This window comes from Aethalodelphis obliquidens, unplaced genomic scaffold, assembly GCF_003676395.1.
Source record: "Aethalodelphis obliquidens isolate GAN/ISIS:26980383/991018 unplaced genomic scaffold, ASM367639v1 scaffold36, whole genome shotgun sequence".
NCBI lineage: Eukaryota > Metazoa > Chordata > Mammalia > Artiodactyla > Delphinidae > Aethalodelphis > Aethalodelphis obliquidens.
In genome coordinates this window covers 15,698,268-15,723,297 of record NW_020837980.1, presented here as the reverse complement: position 1 = coordinate 15,723,297, position 25,030 = coordinate 15,698,268, and the positions used below count along the sequence as shown (strand labels likewise).

General features: G+C 38.1%; 1 protein-coding gene, 1 non-coding gene and 1 pseudogene across 4 annotated transcripts; all 3 read left to right on the top strand.

Moving 5' to 3' along the window:
- Positions 1–5,009: 5,009 nt before the first annotated feature.
- Positions 5,010–23,363, top strand: STRAP (serine/threonine kinase receptor associated protein). 3 transcript variants are annotated; one of them, XM_027129514.1, is made up of 9 exons: positions 5,010–5,462; positions 6,190–6,325; positions 12,248–12,329; positions 13,141–13,213; positions 15,825–15,921; positions 16,594–16,731; positions 20,243–20,379; positions 22,038–22,187; positions 22,741–23,363. In XM_027129514.1, exons 1-9 carry the CDS (start codon positions 5,351–5,353, stop codon positions 22,866–22,868), a joined length of 1,053 nt encoding a protein of 350 aa, XP_026985315.1. In that variant the 5' UTR covers positions 5,010–5,350; the 3' UTR covers positions 22,869–23,363. The 3 variants fall into 3 exon arrangements, with proteins under 3 accessions (XP_026985315.1, XP_026985316.1, XP_026985317.1); XM_027129515.1 differs by having other exon boundaries at positions 5,056–5,462; positions 22,744–23,363; XM_027129516.1 differs by lacking the exon at positions 16,594–16,731 and having other exon boundaries at positions 5,058–5,462.
- LOC113632453 (small nucleolar RNA SNORA23) lies at positions 14,885–15,065 on the top strand. Its single transcript, XR_003437822.1, has one exon. It is a non-coding gene; the product is annotated as a small nucleolar RNA SNORA23 (small nucleolar RNA).
- LOC113632393 (glycine cleavage system H protein, mitochondrial-like) lies at positions 17,501–19,439 on the top strand (annotated as a pseudogene).
- Positions 23,364–25,030: the final 1,667 nt, after the last annotated feature.

Sequence of the window (25,030 nt, the reverse complement as noted above, 5' to 3'; positions counted from 1 at the left end):
CCCCACCCTTTAATTCTCTCCTTTGGTGACCTTGGGACCCAGATTACAAATCACATCTTTCCTCCACTAGGTTCTTCCAGCAGGGGCATGAGAGGAAAACTGCAACACTGGGAAAGAAGAGGGATTTGCTCTTGCCGGTTTGCCTTTTTGGTGGCTCCCTGTCTGACAGGGGTTCTACTGAAAATCGCTTAGGCCACACATTTTTCACCCCTGTAGACATCATGCCTTATCTGTAGCCACCACTGACTCCAATTTGCAATTTTTTCAGCACTTGTAGAACCAGCCTCATCCCTACCCCACCCCCGCACAGACACCAGCGGCCAACAATCCGGTGTCTCCTCCTCAGAGGTCTGGGTTTCAGCACCCCAGGGACCCCTCTCTAAATTTCTAAGTTTTTCTCTTTGTTCCCTTTGCTCCTTCAGGCCTAGGGATGGTACATGCTTCCAGAAGTTGCTATTTACACGACTCCTTAGAGTTCTCTTTTTACTCATTTAGTTGTTATCACCTTTATATCTATATGACTATTCCTAATATTAAGCTCTTTCTACTCAAATAACTTGTGTAGTATCTATCTCCTGACTTGACCCTAGAGGGCCACGTTGGGTAAAAAAGTGCACCCTCAGCCCTACTTTGGCCTGACCCTCATTCTAAGGGCCACCACTCTATATTCTAGACTAAATAAACACTGAGCTACAATGGCCGTTTCAGCAGCTCTTTTTATAGAAGAGTTAAATAAGCATTTCCAATCAGTAGAAAGTATAAAAACCTAGAAGTTGTGGCTTTACCTAATTCTTTCTCTTGTACCACACAAGGGAGAGAGGAAGAGGGAAAGCCTCAGGGCTTCAGATTGTTGTCCTTTGTTTCTGAACTCTATCTCCCCAAACTCTAACCCTCTTCCTGCAGACCTTGCTCAAGCCTCCACCATCAAGGGTCTCCACCCATTTTCTCAGGGAAATTCAACTTCTTGCCACTTGAGAAAGGAGCCACGTTCTTGTGTGTGGTTAAACACACAGGCTTTGTTCACAAGGTGATGGGGTTTTCCTGGGCCTGAGGTTTCCCAGAGGGACAGAGGAGTTTGCCAGTGGCCCTGAGGGCTCTGGTTTTGTGGGGCAAAGATGGTGAGTGCTCTGATTCCAGATTGGTCTCTTCATCAGTGGGGCACTCTTACCATTTTCCACTTGATTTATAAAAGAACAAAGGGGACTTCCCTGGTGGTCCAGTGGTTAAGACTCCAGGCTTCCACTGCAGGGGGCACAGGTTCGATCCCTGGTCAGGGAAATTCCACATGCCACATGGTGTGGCAAAAAAAAAAAAAAAAAAAAGAACAAAGGCAACTCACTTCCATGAGTTTTCTTCCCAAGACAACACAAGCTAGCATTATATGAGGAAGGTATAATCTTCATATTGATGTGACTTTGACTCTACTTTTTTGGGAAAAAATAACCTTTGAATTCCTAGATATGGACCTTCTGGCTTTTTCCTGAGCATGTCCATGTTACTAGAACCATCGCTTTAGTTAGGAATTGCTCTGTATGAATCACTTAGGGAAAATACCAGCCTCAAATGGATTCTTTCTGACAATGTAATATTTCCTCTCAGAAAAGTGTAAGTGATGGTGGAGGAAGGGGATCTTTTTTATCCCATCAAACTGTCTCTAACTCTATCTCTATCTCCATCACTTTCTATCTCTGTCTCCATCCACAAAACCACCACAGGGGGTGGGATAGGGAGGGTGGGAGGAAGACGCGAGAGGGAGGGGGTATGGGGATATATGTATACATACAGCTGATTCACTTTATTGTACAACAGAAACACAACATTGTAAAGCAATTATACTCCAATAAAGATGTTATTAAAAAAAAAACCCACCACAGCTGATCTTTTGTCCAAAACACTAAGGTAGGAGCAATATCAAAATTATCCATATTAACTGTCTCCCTTCTCTTCACTTGGAATATAATTTGAGATTTCATACCCTACAAGCAGTGGATTTCATTCTAAAATCATAAACTAAAAAGCTTCTGCACAGTAAAAGATAACAAAATGAACGGGAGAAAATATTTGCAAACCATATATCTGATAAGGAGTTAATACCAAAATATATGAAGAACCCATACACCTCAATAGCAAAAACTCAAACAATCTAATTTTAAAATGTGCAGAGGAACTGAATAGACATTTTTCCAACAAAGACATACAATGTCCCACAGGTACATGAAAAGGTACTCAACATCACGAATCATCAAGGAAATGCAAATCAAAACCACAAGGAGATATCACTTTATACCTGTTAGAATGGCTACTATCAAAAAGAAGAGATAACAAGTGTTGGTGTAGGTGTGGAGAAAGGGGAACCCACATGCACTGTTGTCGGAAATGTAAATTGGTGCAGTTACTATGGAAAACAATACGGAGGTTCCTCAAAAAATTAAAAACAGAACTACCATATCATCCAGCAGTCCCACTTCTGAGTATATATCCAAAGGAAATAAAATCAGTATTTCAAAGAGATATCTGTCCTCCCATGTTTATTTTAGCATTATTTACAAGTAACCAACATATGGAAACAACCTAAGTGTCCATTGATGGATGCATGGATAAAGAAAATGTGCCAAATATATATATATATATATATATATAATGGAAAATTGTTCAGCCATAAAAAAGAATGAAATCCTGCCATTTGTGATAACATAAGTGGACCTTGAGGGTATTACGCTAGATGAAATAAGTCAGATGGAGAAAGACACTGTATGATTTCTCTTAAATGTGGAATATAAATTTAAAAAAAAAAGCTCATAGCAACAACATAAAATGTAATTTAAAAATATGCCACGTAGGGCTTCCCTGGTGGCGCAGTGGTTCAGAGTCCACCTGCCGATGCAGGGGACATGGGTTCGTGCCCTGGTCCGAGAAGATCCCACATGCCGCGGAGCGGCTAGGCCCGTGAGCCATGGCCGCTGAGCCTGTGCATCCGGAGCCTGTGCTCCGCAATGGGAGAGGCCACAACAGTGACAGGCCCGTGTACGGAAAAAAAAATATATATATATATATATTTTTTTTCTTTATATGTAATCTCCATAAGTAATCTTTAAATAATCACAGATTTGTAATTTTCTTTGCAACGTTTATGCCTTATTGGGTTACCTAAGCATCTAGTTCAATGCTGTATTGGAGCGATAGTGGTAATCATTCTTATTTTGTACCTGACCTAATAGAGAGTGATTAAGTGTTTCATCATTATGTGTGCTGCTTCTTTAAATATTCTATCAAGTTAAGGAGGGCCCTTCTAGTTCTGGTATCTAAGTTTTTATCATGAATGAATGCATATTAAATTCTGTCTAAAATTTTTTATACAATACAATGAAATACATATTGATATCATTTTTCTTTTTTAGTCTTTTAATGTGGTTAATCATATTAATTGAAGTAATCTTTTAATGTTAAACTGACTTTGAACCCCACACGATTGATCATGATAATAATACTCTTAAAACTCAGAATCCAAATGAGTAGGAACTATACATTCTTTAGAGACAAAGAAGTTTTCAGTTGTAAAACTTACCTACACACAACAAGCAACAAATGGACATATATTAATATTTTACTGACTAGCTCTAACTTGTGTCTTTATTTACCTCCATCAGTAATGCATCTATTTATTTAATAATCATTTGTTGAGCATTCACTAAATGTCATTCACTCTTCTGGTAATAAGAGTACAAAGATGACAAAGACATAACCTTTCCCATTAAGGAGCTCATAATTTAAATGTGAATGGAGTGTGTGTGTGTGGGCTGGACCACAGGGTGAGGTTGGCACAGAGAGAACAAAAGATAATGGAAAACATATACAGTAAGTGCTCTACTATAGATGAATGAACAAAATGCTAAGGAAATAAAATGGGGAAGTACTTCAAGTGTTCCTTCAAGTAATTAGACTTGAATCTTCAATGAAGATACATGTTTATCACCAAAAGATGATGCAGAAGGAAACACTGAGAGACTTTTGTGCGGATTGAATATGTGTTATATGCCAAGACATTATGGTCTGGGGGATAAAGCAGTGAATAGGCCACAAAAATCTCTGATGTTTTCGATTGACTTTCTAACCAACATCAAAGGAAAGAAACAACTTGCCCAGAGAAAGGACCTTTCCTGCTCAGTACAGCTTTTGTATGAGCACTCCATCAACTGTTCTGGATGCCACACAACGCAGCGATATCCAAACTGGGCAGACTGCAGGAAGATAATACCAGCGTTTCTATTTATATTTAGTTTTTAGATTCTTCTAGTATTTCTATTTTTGTCTATGCACTAACATGAACGTAATTTACAAATTGTTATCCATAGACTTGGAGTGCGGACTCAAGTTTTATTGATATGGGTATTTCATCCAAAAATTTGAGGACCACTGCTCTAGAGTCCTCCGAAGTCCTCAAAACAAAAAGTAATTTGAATTTAACTGTCTTGAAAGTTACTTAACACTTCTAAAACACTAGCAATGGAGGAATGTTACACAGCATTAGGGGTGGCTGGGGAAAGTACTTTTCTTAAAGGCCTTGTAGACAATCCCGGAGGAGCTGCCTATATAATTGTTAATAAAGATTGAAAAAAAAGTTCTTAGTGTTTGCAGGTTTGGGGCGCCGCTGGGAACAACTCTGGTTGTTCAGCTTAAATGTTCTGATACTAAGCAGAGTCCAACTGGTTGGACTGCTCGGTGCGTAATCCACATGGGCCGCCAGGTTCAGGGTCTGAGCGGAGAAGGACCCGCTTTCGCCCCCCCCGCCCCGAACTGCGCCCGAGAACAGCAAGGCCGCGACCGACCGCTCAAAGTTGCTCACCGGGACTTTTATCCAGAGCCTAGAGCGCTGCCAGACGCCGTGCGTAGCGGGCGGAGGTCCAGCGTCACGTGTTCAACAAACGCTGATCTCGCGCCTGCGCGCTGCCGTCCTTCTGGCTCCACTAAGCCTCTTCTACCTGGCGAACCCGCCTTCCCGCCGGATCGTCACTTCCGGCGTACGCTCTGCGTGTTTGGTGTCGTCACTTCCTGCCTGTACCGGTGTAGACGGTGTGGGTCGTGGCCGCGGATTCTGCGGTTCTCCCCTCCCCTACTCTCCTCCCTCCCTCCCTTTCCCTCCCTCGACGGCGGTCGGTCGTCCGTCGCAGACTCCCTGACCCGTCCCTAACCCCTTTCTGACCTCGGGGCCACCGGATTGGCCTTTTCCCGTTTCCCGGCCCAACCCCAGAGTCAGGGCGGGGGCCTTGAGGAGGCGGAGGCGGTGCCACGGAGGAGAGAAAAGACGAGACGACCCTCGCTCCCCCGCCGGATCGCACGGCTCGCAGCCACCATGGCGATGAGGCAGACGCCGCTCACCTGCTCGGGCCACACGCGGCCCGTGGTGGATCTGGCCTTCAGTGGCATCACGCCTTACGGCTATTTCCTGATAAGCGCTTGCAAAGGTGAGCAGGGCCGCTGATCGGGCCCCTGACGGCTGGGACTGGGCGGAAAGGGAGTGGGGGCCGGCACTCCCCTTTGCCGAGCGGACTGCGGCTCTCGCAGCCTTTGAGGTTAGGGTCCACGGTGGGCTGATGGGGAGAGGAGTAGTGTTACGGTTTCCTCAGCTGACGCCGAGGGGCTTTGCTAAGTAATGCCCCTAACCAAGGTCTCTCATTTTAGCTTTATTGCTATTTCTGGAGAAGCTTAACTGTGCACTTGCTTAGACGCCCCGGCCAGCAGACACCGTAAATAATCTTTCAAGGATTCGGGGAATGCAGAAACGAGGCCAGGCCTTGTTTTACACCTTAGTTTACAAAGACTTGCTACTCCTGTTATCTCATAGGATACTGTTTGTTGTATGGAATTTTTCATTTCCATTTTTCATTTTTCAAATGGAAGCTGAGACTTACTGTTAAGAAGTTCGTCCAAAATAAGACGCAAATCTAGATTGTTTTGAGGCCGATCAGTAGTCTTCTCACCGAATTACAAATGCTTCCCAAAGAGAGTGTCCAGCTCGGTTCTTCAGTTAATTTATTTCTGGACGTTCCTTAGTGATCCCTGTGAGTGAGAATAGTTAGACAACAAAAGCAGTTTTCCACTTTGTTTTTCAATATGATCATTTTATGTTTGAATCTTAAATTTTAAATAATCTAAACTTGTAAATCACATGTCTTCTTAAATATCTTTTAGATGGTAAACCTATGCTACGCCAGGGAGATACAGGAGACTGGATTGGAACATTTTTGGGTCATAAGGGTGCTGTTTGGGGTGCAACACTAAATAAGGACGCCACCAAAGCAGCTACAGCAGCTGCAGATTTCACAGCGTAAGTGCCGCCGAAAATGGCCACCTTTGGAGTTGTCTGTGGATTGTGTTCTGAAATGATCAAAACTTCAATCAAAGTATTCATAGAATTCTCACTGCCTGCCATATAAAACACATAGTGTTTGATCTCACCAAAATTCCACCCTGATCCTGCCTGCTTCTTTCTCTTAAATAGTTCTCACAATGTTCAGAGACTTAAATGACTAAATTCTGCATGTCTGGATTGGGACCCAGGAATCTGCATTATTAACAGACACTTCAGATAATGAATGTTGATGGTCATGCTTCCAAATACTGCCCCACATGTGCTGGCTGAGTGGTATCATTAACTCCTATGACTTCCTAGTGCTTAATGACCCCAATTTCAGTCTCATTTTTGTTAGACATATTTAAAACTCCCCAACTCAATTATTCTTCATATTTTAAGTTTTTTAAGACTGAAATCTAAATCATTCTTGATTTTTCCCTTCCATCTAGATTATCATCTTCTTTGTTGATTCTACCAGCAGAATGTTTCCTGACCACATTGTTTGTTATGCCTCGGCCACTGCCATATTAGTTTAGGTCCCTAATACTTGTCCTTTCCCATCTGTTCATCCTCCCTGGTGCTGCCAGTTGTATTCGTGAACACAGATACAAATATCGTCATGTCAGTTCTCCATCTCATGATCTCTTGTCTTCCCTGTGCTTTGTCGGTGGTCCATGATGTTGGGTGTACATTAGAAGCTTTTAAAATACTCAGATGCATGTATCTAGAAATTCTGATTTAGTTGGTCTGGGGGTGCTGTCCCGAACATCAGTTCTTTTCCTTGAAGGTCTAGGTGATTCTGATGTGCAGCCTTTAACCACTGGCCTAAAGGTTAAATTTCACTTGTTGGCTCTTGAAAATTTGGTCTCATCCTAGTTCATCATTATCATCATCTGGCACTGCACACCGTATGCCCCACAGTCTAGTTATACTAATATTGTTGCCAGAATACACCTTACTATTCTGATTTTTGGCCTTTGCATATGTTATTAAAGTGATTTGCGGTGACCCACTTTCCCCATCTGAACATGTGTCATATATAACTTTGGTACCTCTAGTTCCTAATTGTGTTTGTGATTTAGCAGGCACTTAAATGCTTAAACTAAGGAAGGCAATGTCAAGGGCTGTTGCACATGTAATACTCTATTAAAAGATTTGAGGCTCTGGAGAGTAAAAGTGGTCTTGTTGATTTTTTTTTTTTTTAACAGAATTTCACACTAGGGAGCAATTGTAAATGTGTTTGTTGCTCCTTTGTATTAAGCAAATTAAACATACTAAGTTTATTATGAAAAATGAAGGCAGATTGATTGAGTGGTGGATACATGACTATATATTTGATGAAACTCGTAGACCTCTATATCTTGGAGTTAGTTTTACTATATGTAAGTTTTTAAAAATAAAATTTTTAAAATAAGAAGAGGGAGATATAATCCCATGCTTATGTGGGATTAAATTTGAGACGATGAGAGAGCAGTAAGAAAAGTTGTAAATGTCAGTATGAACTTTTTTTCTGTGCCTTCAATGAATAGATGTTATTATGTTCATGAATAACCATTGTAAGGCTTTGCACGCTGCCCTATTGTGATTGTATGAAGTTCTGGTAAAATAAGGAACTGCTTGGTTTTATGTCAGTCCTGTAATGTCAACAGCTTCAGGTCAAATGTTGCTGTAGATGTCAGCATGTGTGCTTATAATGTGACAGAGACTCCTTTGATTGTTAATTATGAGAGGTGAAAAATAGGAAGTAAAAGTGATTCTCAGACGAGGAAGACTTGAGGAGTGTTGGAAGGTGAAGGTGCCCATTCCTTCTTTTTGCTCACACTGTTCCCTGTGTTAAACTTCTGGCTCTTACAGTACTTATTGATTTCAGTGTCATTGCTTTTTGAGGCCAGGGGCCATGTTTTATATTTTTTTGTATCCCTGGTTTGTTCAGTACTTTATGTTTGTCAAATAAATAACTTAAGGAATTTTTCTAAAGTAGAAGGATAAAGAATGGACGAATTATAGATCTTGGTTTTGCTTCTAAGACATTTGTGTCTGCCATGAGTTCAGCTTTTTTTTTTTTTTTTCCCTTTAACTCCTCCAAAGTTTGTTTTTTGCTCAGTCCAGTAGGAGCATTGTCATTGGGAATGAATGTCATTGATTTTATAACAGAGATGGAAAATTGGAATTAAAAGCTCTAGATTTCAGATATTTGGTAAGTGGATTTTACAAATGTCATTATTGAAACTAAGTCCCAGTTTGGTGGTAAGTTAATAGTTAATAAAGTGGTATTTTAAGTTAAATATAATTAGGTAATAAATGTAACAAGATCTTAGACACTATATACATTAGCATTAAAAGAGACAAGCTTTTGTTTTTTGTTTTTTGTTTTGCGGTACGCGGGCCTCTCACTGTTGTGGCCTCTCCCATTGCGGAGCACAGGCTCCGGACGCGCAGGCTCAGCGGCCATGGCTCACGGGCCCAGCCGCTCCGCGGCATGTGGGATGTTCCCGGACCGGGTACGAACCTGTGTCCCCTGCATCGGCAGGCGGACTCTCAACCACTGCGCCACCAGGGAAGCCCCAAAGCATTAATTTTAATGGGGCCATATTGTCTGTGTTTGAACCCAGGCTCCATCCTTTAATAGCTCTGTGACCTTGTGAACTTTATTTAATCTCTTTTTTTTTAGTTTCATCATCTATAAAAATGAGAATAGTAATAGTGCCTACCTCTGGTTGTGAATATTGAATAAGTTGATATGTTTCTAATATTTAGAATATTGCCTAAAATCTAATAACTATGTATGTAAGTGTTACATGTGTAGGGTAACACTGGTAGCTACCACCCCTACTAGACCAAAATCATGTGTTATTTTGGAACTTCTGTGCTAAAGCCATGAAACCTTTCGGTTTCATGCAAGGAAGTTTGAGTAGATTTAAATAACAAGAGGGAATAGTTTTGGGTTCTTCCCCCCTCAGTTAAGGCTCTCAGGTGCCATCATACAGTGAGAAAGATGTAAGCGTTTACATTAGCCAGGCCTGAGTTTATGCGCTAGCCATGCTGTGTATTTTCAGTTTGATCATGGGATGCTTCTTAAACTTTGGTTTTCACATCTGTGAAATGAGTGTAAGTCTGATTTTTGTGCAAATCAGAGAGATCTTTCTCCACTTACATGGCTGGAGTCTAGCATAGTGTCTGTTACATAGTAGGTACTCGGTTAATGGACGCTGAGTCTTACCCTTCAATTGCTCTGTGTCTGTCTGTGAGGTGTGGGAGTATGTGCATTCTTTGTTTATATTCTTCTCTTTTAATGACTTGTATGGGGTCTGCTGTTATGGAACTTGACCCAACTAAAGAGCTCCCCAGCTTACCTGATTAATCGTAGTTGGTATAAATTATTTTGGGGTGATTGTTTTTGTTCCCTCATTCTTAGGTTTCTCAGAAAATTCATTAATTTCATGTTTATCTAAAGGATAATTTTGTTCCTATTTCTTGTGGAGAAAATATATTCAGCAGAGCCGGGCCGTGTGTCAGTTTAGAATGTTAACTTGAGGTAATTCGGGCAGTCAAGTCAGCTGATGTGTACACTGTCCCTGAAACACCATCCTCTTTATGTCTTTTAATTCATAGAGCTAATGTTAGCACTACATCTCCTGATCCTCTTCTCAGTCCCTCTACTGTCTTCATCTGGAGAGTGCCAAAAGTAAAGAAGATGCCTGTGCTCTGTCCAGAGGGTGCTTAAGTAGATCTAGTACAAGTGACTAGAACATGCTCTGTCGAGAGTGCCGAACTCATTTTACTAGTGTTTCTAAATAGGAGGAGAACAACTAGATGCCTGGGGCTTCTGGATGATACTCCTCCAGTCACTCCAGTGCCTTCCTCCTCACCAGTGAATGGACATGGTCTAAGCAGCATATTAAGATTTTAAGGAGTTTGGGGAAGATGATTGAATATACTTGAAATTAGTATTTCTAAAGACATTGCCCAGAGTTCCTTTGAGGTGGCATCATATAAACAGGATAGAGGTTTCAGGTACATTTGATGTTTTCTTCACTTTTGACACCTTCTGTTATTGCAGCAGTCTAATCTTTGTGAACTCTTATCACTGATTTCCCTGTGATTAAGAGTAAGCATATGTAAACAAAAGTAAAAGCAAAGCAAAGTTAAACACAGTAATCAGTATAAGCTGAGCTTTGTGGAAAAAACAGAAAGGAATGGTTAATGGAGGCGAGATAAATAGAAGGTTTAGTGAAAAGATACCATTTGTGATCAGCGGAGGGTGAGTAGAACTGTGATAGCTGAGAATGTAAAACACATGCTTAATAGAACAATATGAGCAGAGACAGAGGAGCCTGGAAGAAAATGCATGGCTTGTTTGAGGAGTGGTCTATAATCTGGTGTGACTAGATTAGGAGAAGTAATACAGAATGAGGTTGGGGAAGTAGGGTTGGACCAAGAGAGTTGAATTGAAAACGGGGGAGATTAGAACAGGTTTCCTGTGCAAAGAGAAATTAATATTTGAGAGTTTAGTAGCAGTACCACTCATAGTTAACATTGTTTCTCTCAGAACATATTTACTCAGCTACTCATGACTCAAGTATATAATTTGCAAGGTTTCTATTGTATCATCAGCATTTATTCCTGTTAGATGGTTCATGTTTCTTTACCGTTGCACATGCTATTAATGTTTATCTACAATGGCCTTTCCCTTTTTTTTCCCCTGACGTATTTCTACGTGCTCTTTAAGGCTACAGGTTTTGATGCTTAGAGTTTCTGGACTTTCTGGCGTAATTAGTGGTGTGTTTTTTGTGTTTCTATAGTCATGTGTGTTTGTCATTTAATTATATTTCTTAAATGTATTATTTAATGGATTTTTTTTTTCATCTCAGCTAAAGCTAATGCTCTACTAAGGCAGGAACTTTCTTTGGGATCATCTTTTTTCTCCCTTTTGTGCCCTAGTACTGAGTCTAGAGTGACATACTTGATATATTTATTGTGTTTAATGAATAAATGAAGAAAAGATACTCCTTGCTTTTCTCTGTTTTTCTTTCTCCACTATTTCATTGTTCACTTTTTTCCTAAAAATAACTGTCAATTACATTAAAATGGAAATCTTTCTTTAGGGAGCGTAGCTTGTTCCTCATAACAGTTTCTTTTCCTGCGTGGAAAGTTTTCTTGTTTATTTTTCAATGACCTCTTCTGACCTAAAAGGAATTGTTTTTTTTCTTCTTCTTTACTGTTTAAGCTTTTTTATTTGGGGAACCCCTTACAGTATTTTTATGAACTATTATTTCATCATTATCCTCCAACGTATACACACACATACGTATGTGTGTGTAATCACATACATATTTTGGGTTGGGTTAGGGAAAATAACAGTTGAGAGATTTAAAATCTTCTCAACATTAGCATTATATAATCAAAGGCTGTTACTTTGTGTGGAAGTTAATTGGACTAGGATTTGAGAATTTAAGAGTCAACTTTGAGGAAGAGATGGGGAGAATATTTTCTTCTCTACTGTCTTGTTTTAAAATTTCGTGTAACTTCTGTCAAGGCTTTTCATTCTCCTGTAAAATTCTTTTAAAGGACTTCTTGTTTTTCATTTCTTGTTTCTCATGTACACGAGAGTAAAGAATAGAGAAAAAATATTGGAAAGGTGAAACTGAACTGGTTAAAATGTTTACAGTCTTGCTAAAAGGATATTATGGCTACAGGCTAAAATGAAAGTAAGAATGGATTGCTTCATGAAACTTGTTTACTTAAAATTTGATATTTTCCATTGTCAAAATTAGATTGTTATATTGTTTTTACCTTATCATGTAGTTATATAACATTTCAAATATCTAACTTATTTGGTAATTAATTATCAAAATTACCACATGTTTATCTTTTAATTTTACTTTTTATTTTTAGCAAAGTGTGGGATGCTGTCTCAGGAGATGAATTGATGACCCTGGCTCATAAACACATTGTCAAGACTGTGGATTTTACGCAGGTATCAGAAAATGTAATTTGTTTTAGGAAGTTAAATTGCTGTTATTATAGGGTATGACAATGGTTTTATATTTGATTGGTTTGTATATTTGGTTTTCTGGGGGGATATTTGGTGTATATTGGCTTATATTTGATTTGACTGTAGATTAAACTGTACACCTTTACAGTTGACTCTTGAATAACACAGGTTTAAACTGTCTAGGTCCACTTAACATGGATTTTTTCACTGATAAATACTGCATACTGCAGTATCCCATGGTCCACAGTTGTGGAATCTGCACATGTGGAGGAACTGCATGTGGGAGGAACCACATGTATAGAGGGCTGACTATAACTTATACGTGGATTTCAACTGTGTGGAGGATGGGTCCCCTGATCCCTTTGTTGTTCAACTCAATGAGTATTTCTTCTTAGTTGATCCTATGAGGCTTTTAAGAACCCTGGAACTCCTGTATCAATACTTCAGCAATAGCAACAAATATCTGAAAAGCCCAAATAATGTTTCCCAGCCACTTTCAAAAAGGGAGAGGATAAATTTGAGATCATCACAGATGTGCTCCTCAGTAGGCAGCCGGATCACGGCCGCTAAGAGAAGCCATGTGGAGGTGGTATGACATTTGAACTGGGAAGCTTACAGGGCTTGAGAAAGATAAATGCTCTGCAGTATTTTCTCAGGAGTAATTGGTCTGTATGCATCTCCTTGTGACATCTGTGAGCCTTATTTGGATTCTGTTTAGTGTTGAAGAAGTTTCAAAGAGATGTAGCTTTTAAAATGGTTAATCTAGTAAGATCTTACTTATGTGTGTTTTCAGGATAGTAATTACTTGTTAACCGGGGGACAGGATAAACTGTTACGCATATATGACTTGAACAAACCTGAAGCAGGTAAGTGTAATTTATACGTATTTGTGGTTTTGTTTTCTTTTAATTTAAGTAACTTTTCCTGATTAAAGGAATTCATATTTAGTACTCAAATTAGGAAAATAAAGATAATCACAAAGAAAAAAATTAAAATATAGTCCATCATCCAGTATTATTAATTGCTGATAACGTCTTTAGCTTTTGGTTCATGTTTTTCCAGTTCTTTTTTTAATGCAGATATCTTTTGAAATATTGATTTATTTACTACATTGTGCTTGTATAGCCCTCCTACAATTTAAAAAATTATCATGGTAAATTTTTATTATGATACTGAGTCTAAAAAGGTGTGTAACAGTGTTAACTACATTTTGGTTAGAAGGAGTGGTTATTATCTGTAGAAGGTGAGAAGGGTAAGAATTCTCAGTGTGTATACATACTTAGACTTTTGAACCACACAGGTATATTAGCTATTCAGAAGAATTTTAAAAATCTGTAATAATAGTTTTTTCATGTCTTTAAATATTCTATTCTTTCTTTCTAATGACTGTGTGGCTCTCTATTCTGTGGGTAAGTGAACTAGCCAATCTCCTATTATGGCTTATTTGGTTATTTACAAATTTTAAAGATTATAAGCAGTGTTGTGCTTAACACCCTTATAGTTGCATATACTTCCACAATTGTTTCTGTAGGATACCTACATAGAAATAGAATTGTTGGGACAAAAAAGAGGTATGCTTGGAAGCCATTGATAGATACTACCAAAGGGCCCTCCAGTGAAGTATAAAAATGTATCTATAGCTAACCTGTTCTAGCAAACACTGATAACTAGCTTTATCTTTGCCAATTTAATAGAAGAGAAATGATTGTCTTATTAATGTGCACTTGAAAAATTATTCATGAGATTAAAATACTGTTGAATACCATTTTAATGTACTTCTTCTGTGAACCAAGCACCTGTACATCTTTTTATTACTCATTTTAAAGTTTCTTTATTGTATTCTCAGTAGTCATTTGCTTTTAAATTTTGTCAGTAAGGTTTATGGTATGCACATTTTTAAAAATTGGGTGGTAAAACCTATCATTTCCTTTATGAATTCTCTCATTGCAGAGAAGTTGTAAGATATACCTTTTCTTCCCTAGTCAGATATTCACCTCTATTTTGTAGTATTTCAGTGCTTTTCTAGTCACATACTATGTATTTTAAAAGCTACCAAAATATGACAAAAAGAATTTTGTTTCATTTATTATATATTAGTTAGGGTCTTAAATTTTGTATCTTGGGTACTACTGTTTATTCATAAGTCAATAAATTTTTGAAGTTTGTAAGAAAGTCAAAGCTACATTGGAAATTAAACAGTTGTTCTTGAAATATCTTTTCTAAAAGTACTTCTAAGGTGAGGAAACAAACTACCTTTGTGAATTATTGTCCTTTGGCACCTGGTAATTTTTCTCTTCATTCTGTCTAATAACTTTATGCCAAAACATAGCAAACTACTCTGACCTCACTGAATCAGTGTATCTGTCTGACTCAGCAAGATAGTTCAGGGCTCAGGTAGACAACCTCCGTCGTCTTTTACCTTTCTCAAAGCTGCCTTTTGAAAGTGGCCCTTCCACTGTCTTGCATTGGAAAGAAGAGCAATTAACTGAGCTTTTACTGTCTGTCAGAAACCCGATTAGAAACTTTAGATGATGGCTGCTGTAACGTGTGCATGGTTTTCATCTGTGTCTTGGTAGCAGTGTCTGTGTTTTGCATTCAGCTCTTGCTATCCACTCAAACATCATGCAGCCAAAGAGTAAGTTGGGATCATAGTACTGGTGTAGTGTTGTCTCTTTGGACATATCCACCACTGGCCAGCCTCCAAATTCCCACACACAGAACTTTGGGAATAGAGATATTGTCGCTTGGGGGAATTTAATGTGAAATACCTCTAGTAACTCTGTATTTTTTTTTAAAAGGCAAAAAAAGAAACTTTGAATGTATATTCTCATTTGATTCTTATACTCAAATCTAGGGTATAGTAACTATTGTTAATCCAGTTTCCAAGTGAAGAAATGTTGTCTTCAAAAGGTTGTGACTTGCCCAAAGTCAAAGTTGTGTTGAATGTTATTGCCTCCAACTTCTCCTTTTGCCCAGAGATAACAAGTGGTTTTGTTTTTGTTTTTTAAGTCTTTGGAAAGTCTCGAACAGAGACCGGTTCCCACCTTTTTGATGCTCTTCTCTGCCAATAGTGGCTTGGAAGAGGGTCCTAGCATTAGTGTTAGCACTAGAATTAGCTCAGGCTGTCTTGTTCCTGGGTCCATATTCTTATTAAATTATGCCACCTTAGTTATTCTTTTATTTCACTGAAGTACGACAGTGCTTTCAAAAGCAGAAAAGTAAGCTGGAGGGAGTGGTGTATTCAGTCCCATCTACATGTATAGTTCTTGGGTTCCTTATCACACAGATAAATTTTTGTTTCAGTATGGGAAAACTAAATGTATCCTAGGTAAACATCAAGTTTGAATTGTGGTGGGCTTTGAAAAGTTGCAGTCTAATTTAAAACATAGTATTTCTTTTCTTTTTACATAGTTCAAATATTGCTTAGTTTTAAAAATCAAATATTAACAAATGTATTTTAAATTGTTCTATCTTAAGACCCTAAGGAAATCAGTGGTCATACCTCTGGTATTAAAAAGGCTCTGTGGTGCAGTGAGGATAAACAGATCCTTTCAGCTGATGATAAAACTGTTCGGTAAGTAATTTTTCTTTAATAATTTAAAGTTTGAAAAATATTTGACCTTAGAGCTTATATTTGAAAGTTTTTTATAACTACTATGTAGGAAGACTCGTGTCTGAACATTACAACTTTGGCTGCACAGGAGTCACATTTTTCTGAAGCTATCCATTTACTGTTATAAACATAGAGCAGAATTCACAAGACAATTAAGACTACTGACACCTTTATACGCAGATGCTCTTAACCCGGGTCAGTGGGCAGGCTGGCCACAGGGTGTCAGTAAACCCCTGAAATTCTGTACACAGTTTTGTGAGCTGACACCTAATGTATTTTTCTGTGGAAAGATAACTATCAGACTCACAAAAATCAAGTGTAAGAACCATTATTTAGAGCAATGCTGAAATTGATTAGATTAGGAGTGTCTTAATAGCACAGTTTTCCTGAATCATTTGGGAAGTATATTTAAAGTATTAGTTTTGATTTCATCGACAAGCTACCAAATAATTTGATGTTTTATAGGATCCCAAAATTTCTCAGTATCATCTGTAATTTATGAGTTGGAGTAGAGGTTGTTTTACAATTGTGGTTATTTCATTGGTTAACCTGCAGATGTAATTTAAGCTGTAAGCGTTTTTCTTAAATGAGTAAATACCTCCTTACTGTCCTCTTTCTCTTTTTTTTCTTCAGCCTTTGGGATCATGCTACTATGACAGAAGTGAAATCTCTAAATTTTAATATGTCTGTTAGCAGTATGGAATATATTCCTGAGGGAGAGATATTGGTAATAACTTATGGACGATCTATTGCTTTTCATAGTGCAGTAAGGTATGTCTAAGAAATACCTTCATTTTCTTTTCTGGTAATACAGGGGCAGTTTAAGGTACTTAAAAATTGGAAGGCATATGCTAAGGTATTTAACTCTTTTAAAGGCAAATTTTGGCCTATATTATGTATGTGGAAGGAAGTGTTTCCATACCCAATAATAATGAGTTTTTTAAGAATTTGGTATACTTTAATCAGAGGAATTAATCAAATTAATTTCCAGATATTTAGGACATTTATTGGTAAAATTCACCAATTTTTAATCAGTATTTTTCTTAAAAGGATCACTAGACTGGTGCTGTAGTTTATATTGTTCATTACTCTATAAAACCTCTGTGATCTTGATTCTGCTATTTATTTCACTTTAAAATTTCAGAGAAATTAGTGATTTTTTTTTCTGCTTCCAAGTATGGTATAGACCTAATGATTTTTTAAAAAACAGACTTAATTTTTGTGACTGTAAATGTATTAAATGCTGATGTTGACAATTTAGAAAATATAATTTTTAAAAACCTCCAGTCCTACAGCCAGAAGGTTCGTGATAGCTATATTTTTTGCTAGTCTTTTTTCTTCGTGTGTGTGTGTGTGTGTGTGTGTGTGTGTATTACTATGGGTTTTTTTCTTTAGTTACTAGTACCCTAATGAATATAACTTTTATTTTTTATATTTTTTGCTGTACGCGGGCCTCTCACTGTTGTGGCCTCTCCCGTTGCGGAGCACAGGCTCAGCGGCCATGGCTCATGGGCCCAGACGCTCCGTGGCATGTGAGATCTTCCTGGACCAGGGCATGAACCCGTGTCCCCTGCATCAGCAGGTGGACTCTTAACCACTGCGCCACCAGGGAAGCCCTATTTTTTTTATTCTAAAATACTCTTAGCCATTAAAATTCTTTGCAAACAGTTTTACTAGGTGTTTTGCATCATAGGTTATACTAAATCATGTATCAGTTCCCCTGTTTTAACACTGCAGTGAGATTCGTGGTACATCTCTTGAATGTTTCTTTACAAGAGAATCCTGTAAGTAGAATCATCAGTTCAAAGGTTAGGAATGTCATGGCTGGAGCAGTCTGCAGCCTGCGTGCTGCTTTGTCACCTGACCCACCCTGCCTGCCACGGCCCTGGGTGGGTGCCTTCCACACGCTGTGCAATCTGCTCTCCAGTGGGTAGATTCACAGAGAAACATGACAGCAGAAAATGGTGTTGGAACAGTGGAGATCAGCAGTTTTTCACAGGAAGCTTTGGGAGATGTTGTTTAGTGTTGTCTGCCTGAAGTTGGAACAAAGTTGAACAAACAAGATGAGTTTGGTGCTTTGGAAAGTGTGAAAACTGCTAGTGAACTCTGTTCTCCTCTATCAGGAGAAGTAAGTGAAATTAATGAAGCCCTTGCAGAAAAGCCAGGACTTGTCAATAAATCTTGTTGCGAAAATCAAGACGACACTGAGTAAACCCTTCAGAATTAGATGAACTAATGGGTGAAGAAGCATGTGAGAGATACATAAAATCTATTGAGGAGTGAAAATGGAACCCCTAAATAAACTAGTTTGAAACAAACAAAACAAAGGGGTGGCAATGTGTTTAAAGTTCTTAGTAAACATGCCACTTACTTGATTTCCATAAGGAATATACCACATTATACTCTGACCAGCAGTCCTAACCTTTCCTCTAAAGGGCCATCTGCAGAGCTAAGCTTCACTGAATGGCAGAAGGAAAGAGAAGGCAGTCATAATGGACATGAGCAATTAAGAATGTAAAAGAGTTCATACACACTCAGTGAATTGATAATAATAGTAAAGTTATTGATAATAATGATGTTATTGCTCAGAACCATTAAATGATACAACTACGTTCATTGCTTCTGGATTTGGGCAGCGTGCAGCCCTGCTGTAGAACGTTGCCTGAAATGTTGGTGGTGGAGGTTTGCTGGCCTGTTAATATAGTCTAACATTTAAGTCAGAAAGTTGCTATTCAGTGATCCTGCGTAAGTCAGCCTTAATTTTCATGCTTTGTAGTGTGTGATGTGGGAATAGGATGGCAACATTTCGGAGCTGAAATACTCTAACGTTGTGTGTTGGAAACCTTTCAGGATTTTTAGGGTTAGACTGGAAAAGAGCCGATGTCCAAACTCATTGATATTCAGGTGATGCTACTGTTATGCATTGATTTTTGTTATGTAGCTGTAGTCTCGGATTTAGTTATTGTTTTATAGCCTGATAGTTAAAAACTGATCCATTTTTAGCAGTTCTGTATTTCACAGTATTAAAGGTTTTTCCTGTTGCAGAAACTTATAAATTCTCAGCAGTTGAAAATAATATACAAATAATCCTTTATATTAATTACTTACTGTAAAAACTTTTCTATTTACAAAGATAATACATGCTTGTCCTAGAAAAATCAGACAATGCAGAATTAAATTTTTTTCAAAGCAAAAATCCCAGTATATTAGCCATACTGTTTTAATTAGCCAGCCCAGTCATTTTCAGGAAGGCATTCACTGCACAAAGTGTGGATATCCCTCTGTGGAAGTATCTTTGTATTTTGCAGATGAACTTCACTTGGGCATAGTATCCTTCTGAATTTTTTATTTTTTTGCTAATATTATTTAGAGGGGTTTTTAAAGGTGTTTTTACTCTTTTTTTTTAAATTGAAGTGTAGTTGATTTACAAGGTTGCGTTAATTTCTGCTGTATAGCAAAGTGATTCAGTTATACATATACATACATTCTTTCTTTATATTCTTTTCCATGATGGTTTATCACAGAATATTGAATGTAGTCCCCTGTGCTCTACAGTAGGACCTTGTTGCTATCTATTCTCTATATAATAATTTGCATCTGCTAATCCCAGACTCCCACTCCATCCCTTCCTCCCCGACCCACAGCCACCAGTCTGTGTTGTGTCTGTGAGTCTGTTTCTGTTTCGTAATTTCATTTGTGTCATATTGTAGATTCCATATGTAAGTGATATCATATGGTATTTGTCTTTCTCTTTCTCACTTACTTAGTATGATAATCTCTAGGTCCATCCATGTAGCTGCAAATAGCATCATTTCATTCTTTTGTATGGCTGAGTAGTATTCCACTGTATATATGTACCACATCTTCTTTATCCATTCATCTGTCGATGGGCATTTAGGTTGTTTCCATGTCTTGGCTATTGTGAGTAGTGCTGCTATGAACATAGGGGTGCATGTAGCTTTCTGAATTATAGTTTTGTCTGGATATATGCCCAGGAGTGAGATTGCTGGATCATATGGCAACTGTATTTTTAGTTTTTTAAGGAATCTCCACACTGTTTTCCATAGTGACTGCACCAAGTTACATTCCCACCAACAGTGTAGGAGAGTTCCCTTTTTTGCACACCTAGAGGGTTTTTTTTTTTTAACATCACTGTGTTTGACTAAATGAATATTGGATTATTCCTTGAGTTTCAGAGTTTAGGAACAGTTTAAATGTAGAATTGTTTCCTTATTTATTAACTAATAAAAATTTATAAATATTATCTAAATTTTTTTTCTAGTTTGGACCCAATTAAGTCTTTTGAAGCTCCTGCAACCATCAATTCTGCATCTCTTCATCCTGAGAAAGAATTTCTTGTTGCAGGGGGTGAAGATTTTAAACTTTATAAGTATGATTATAATAGTGGAGAAGAATTAGGTGAGTTGTCCTCTTTTTCTTAAAATGTAGTTACCTTGATGAAATGTTAGGTTTCAGTGATTAACACCTCAGCCAGTTTTTTAGCTGCTACTTTGCTTTTAGCTGTCTTGCTTTACCGCCCAATGAACTTAAACTTGTTAGAATTATACACAAAGAATAAAAGACAATTTTATGTTTTGTTTCTTTGGGAAAACTGATGGATTTGGGTTGGGTAAATCAAACCTTGGTGAATAGACTAAATAGAATCTATTTTTAATTGTTTATGGTTCATCCTTTATTGCTTGAATGTAAGTGACTTTTAAAATTTTATTTATTTTTGGCTGCATTGGGTCTTCGTTGCTGTGTATGGGCTTTCTCTAGTTGCGGTGAGCAGGGGCTACTCTTCTTTGTGGTATGCGGCCTTCTCATTGCAGTGGCTTTTCTTGTTGCGGAGCACGGGCTCAGTAGTTGCAGCGTGTGGGCTCTAGGGCACGCAGGCTTCAGTAGTTGTGGCACTTGAGCTCAGTAGTTGTGGCTCATGGCTCTAGAGTGCAGGCTCAGTAGTTGTGGTGCACAGGCTTAGTTGCTCCACAGCCTGTGTGATCTCCCGGACCAGGGATTGAACCCCTGTCCCCTGCATTGCTAGGCGGATTCTTAACCACTGCGCCACCAGGGAAGTCCCTATAAGTGACGTTGAAATAAGAGATTCTTTTCCATTGTTTTTATTTAATGTCACTTTTCAAAGTTTTAGAATGTTTTGGCCACATGTTTTATGCTCTGAAAAAGAGAAGTAAATTATTTGCCTGGTATCTGAGGTCACAGTTAGTGAATACTGAACCTTGGACCCAGACATTCTTATTCCAAAATCTCATATTCTTTCTATTCTCATGATAATTTTTTACACTCATGGTAACATGATCATGATATTCTCTGGGGGAAGCTAGTGTGTGAGTGTCCTTGAGTTGAATAGACATGGAGACAGAACAGGATCACTTGTCTAGTAAACAGCTTTGAAAACTGATAAGGTGATAAGGCATTAGAAAGTAAATGAGAAAAGTTCATAACTAAGGATGTGCCTTAACCAGAACACCACCACTACTAATCTGTACATTTTCTCTTTAAACTCCATATAGGATCAGCATTGATCCTGTATCTTCACGTTCTTTGTGACAGAACGACTAGTGCACTCTAGGTAGATGGCTGGGAAATGAAGAGGCAGAGTGTGTAAAAGAGCTCCATCTGGTGGCTCTCTATAGTCATAATAAGAATTGGTTCCCTAGTTAAACAGACAGTGAGTTTGGGATTTGGAAATGGGGATTGAATTCACAGACTTTAGATCTGCTTTCTGTAGATTTTAGAGGGGTTTTCATTTACTCCCTTTCTTTATTTTTATTGGGACATGACGCCTCAGTTTTTTGTATTTTCTTTTTTTAGAGACAGTCTGAAACCATAGTGTGTGCTAGGATTGCAAAGGAGTAATCTTACAGAGATATGGTAGACATGATGAACCAGTTTGTGATGAGAATCACTTTATTTTTAATTAGGTATAGTTCTTTGACTTTGCCCTCATGAATTTCACATCTTCCCAATAATGTAGACAATATTTTCTCTAGTGTATCAATACTCAAATGTCATGTTTAAGTATTAAATTATCTAAAAGCCCTTCTCTTCTTTTTCAGAATCCTACAAAGGACACTTTGGTCCTATTCACTGTGTGAGGTTTAGTCCTGATGGAGAACTCTATGCTAGTGGTTCTGAAGATGGAACATTGCGACTATGGCAGACTGTGGTAGGAAAAACATACGGCCTTTGGAAATGTGTGCTTCCTGGTAAGAATTTTTATTCATGATTTTGTATCATTTTGCACTGTTAATTTTTTCAGTATTTCTGTCTTTATAGATTTTAAAGTATATAATATGGTTACAACAAGGAGAAGCCCCTGACTAATAAATCATCCACTGTGTTCTTTTGTTTAAATTTTTTTGTTGTACAATATATTCTGTTCCTAAACTTTTACCCTAGATCATTTGGTGAATGGAATACTCCTAATTCAAAATTTGCTAGAGGACAGTATAAAGAACTTATAAGTAAATATATTTAATCTCTGAATAATACTACTTAGTGATTCTTACTAGTAAAGTAGACATGTTTTTTAATAAAAATACTTAGTTAATGATCCCAGAGTAGTTGTAGTATGGATTTAAAAGTATGAATCTAAAAGACATACTTTCTTAGAACCACAATTATTAAGAAAGCTGTTCCTCTTATGTTTTGTAGCTCATCGCTTGGCATAGTCTCGGCGTACTCTTCTTGCTTGTTAAATGCTAGAAATTGCTAGTGATATTATAATTCACATAATCATCATTGCTTTTATTTTCATAGAAGAAGATAGTGGTGAGCTGGCAAAGCCGAAGATCAGTTTTCCAGAGACAGCAGAAGAGGAGCTAGAAGAAATTGCTTCAGAGAATTCAGATTCCATCTATAGTTCAACTCCTGAGGTTAAGGCCTGAGCATCAGGCAGATGTACACAACTTATGGACTAAAACAAACAGAGAAAAGCATCAGCCTCCAGAGTTACTCTCTGCTTAAGGCAAACATGAGCAGTAAATAATGAGGAATATGAATGAGCTCCAGTGCTGGAACTAACCAACTTGGTGATACCTGTAAGTGAAAACACAAGAGTATCAGCTGAAGGCGGATGGAGTGATACTCTTGTAGTACGATAGTCTGTTGTCTTCTTCATGAATATGTGCAAACCAACATCCAATTTCTCTTATTACAGGTAGATTTCTTGTAGCTGTTTATGTTATTATGAAGAGGGAAAATATATTGGCCTATTTTTCTGACTTTTCCCTTAAAGCAGAAAGCCATTTTTTTTTGCTTTAGTTATAAAGAAGAGGGGGAATACATGATAAAGTAACTGGTTTGATTTCTCTTTCATTGTACACTGCTTCTGAACATCTAATTGTTTTTAGTTGTCTAAATAAAATGCCTCTAAAACAAAACTGTGTTTGTTTCTTGGGAAGCATTGATAGGTTTGACTTTTATAAATGGAAATTGCCAGAAAGTTTTTCTACATCATAACTATATTGAAAGACAACCCGGTTAAAGATTCTGTAGTGAACATAAATTGTTTCCTGATTTTGAAATTCAGTTACTTGTACTGGATTTTTGAAATTTTTATGTGCTTTGGTAGGGTTGTATATACCTTTCTTCCTCCTAGACTGGAAAGGGGTACTTGACCTGCCTTTTAAAAAAAACTTTCAGAATAATGACTTATTTAAATGATACTTGCTGGTTAAAAGAGAAAAAAAAAAAAGCAATTCAGAAATAGCAGAGGGCTTCGCTGGTGGCGCAGTGGTTGAGAGTCCGCCTGCCGATGCAGGGGACGCGGGTTCGTGCCCCAGTCCGGGAAGATCCCACATGCTGCGGAGCAGCTGGGCCCGTGAACCATGGCCGCTGGGCCTGCGCGTCGAGCCTGTGCTCCGCAACGGGAGAGGCTGCAGCAGTGAGAGGCCCGTGTAACGCAAAAAAAAAAAAAGAAATAGCAGAAAGATATCAGAAAAATCACTCAAAATCCCACTACCCCCCAAAAAATTCTGTTAAAATTGAGTGAACATTAACACACATGAGTGTACCTCTGAATGTGTATATGCAGATAGATAGGAAAGATTTTATAAAAATGGGGTAATTGTAGACCTGCAATGTTTGTTTTACTTTATCCTTTTAAGTTCAGGTGGTATTCAGAAAGCCTTTTTTTTTTTTTAACCAACCTTTTAATAAAATGAATCAACTGAGTTTAGATTTGTGATACATTTATTTTTTAATATGGAAGGAATATTGAACTAGTAGTTTGTAAATACTTTAGAGAAATAAATAACATCTCTGCCAAATTGCTTTTTCTCTATCTTGTGAATGACCCTTGATAACTTTCCTTAAAAGGAATAACCAACCAAAAAATAAGTTTTTGAGGATTTCTGGTAAACTGGCGGAAAGCACAGTAGGCTGTGACTGCCTTAGAGGGCCAAGAGAGGTGTGTCATGGGGAGAGCCGACTGGTAATTCACACAGAGTCTCACAGCGTGAGGGTGTTTTCTTGTCAACTTGCTACATGCCTGGTTCTCTGCTTTGCAGCAGCAGTATTGTCAGTGTACCACAGACTCTAATCCTAGTCTGACTTATTTTAAATACAGTTGAGATTTATATGCACCAGGTTGGCATTTTGAAATTGCTTGGTATTTATGAAGTTTATGACCGAAGGAAGTCTCTTCTATTCAGGTTTCATAAAAGTCAAAAGAAAATACAGGGACTTCCCTGGTGGCGCAGTGGTTAAGAATCCATCTGCCAATGCAGGGGACACGGGTTTGAGCCCTGGTCCGGGAAGATCCCACATGCCGCGGAGCAACTAAGCCCGTGCGCCACAACTACTGAGCCTGTGCTCTAGACCCCATGCTCCGCAACAAAAAAAGAACATGATTCTGTTAACTCAGAGTAAAAAAAAAAAGAAAATACAGATGCATACTTACACCATCACTGGGTGGCATATAGCTTGAAATCTGTAAAAGTTGTTTTAAGTTTATGAGTTGAAGCATTTCAGGCCATGGAGCTCTGTCATACCATAACTTATACTTGTGTGATTAGCGAGTTCATGTTGGTCAGATCTCTGGTTGACC

Coding starts and splice junctions, on each gene's coding strand:
- STRAP (XM_027129514.1), top strand. CDS start 5,351: ATGGCGATGAGGCAGACGCCGCTCACCTGCTCGGGCCACACGCGGCCC. Junction 6,326..12,247: donor GCAGCTGCAGATTTCACAGC/GTAAGTGCCGCC, acceptor TTTTATTTTTAG/CAAAGTGTGGGATGCTGTCT. Junction 20,380..22,037: donor TAATAGTGGAGAAGAATTAG/GTGAGTTGTCCT, acceptor CTTCTTTTTCAG/AATCCTACAAAGGACACTTT.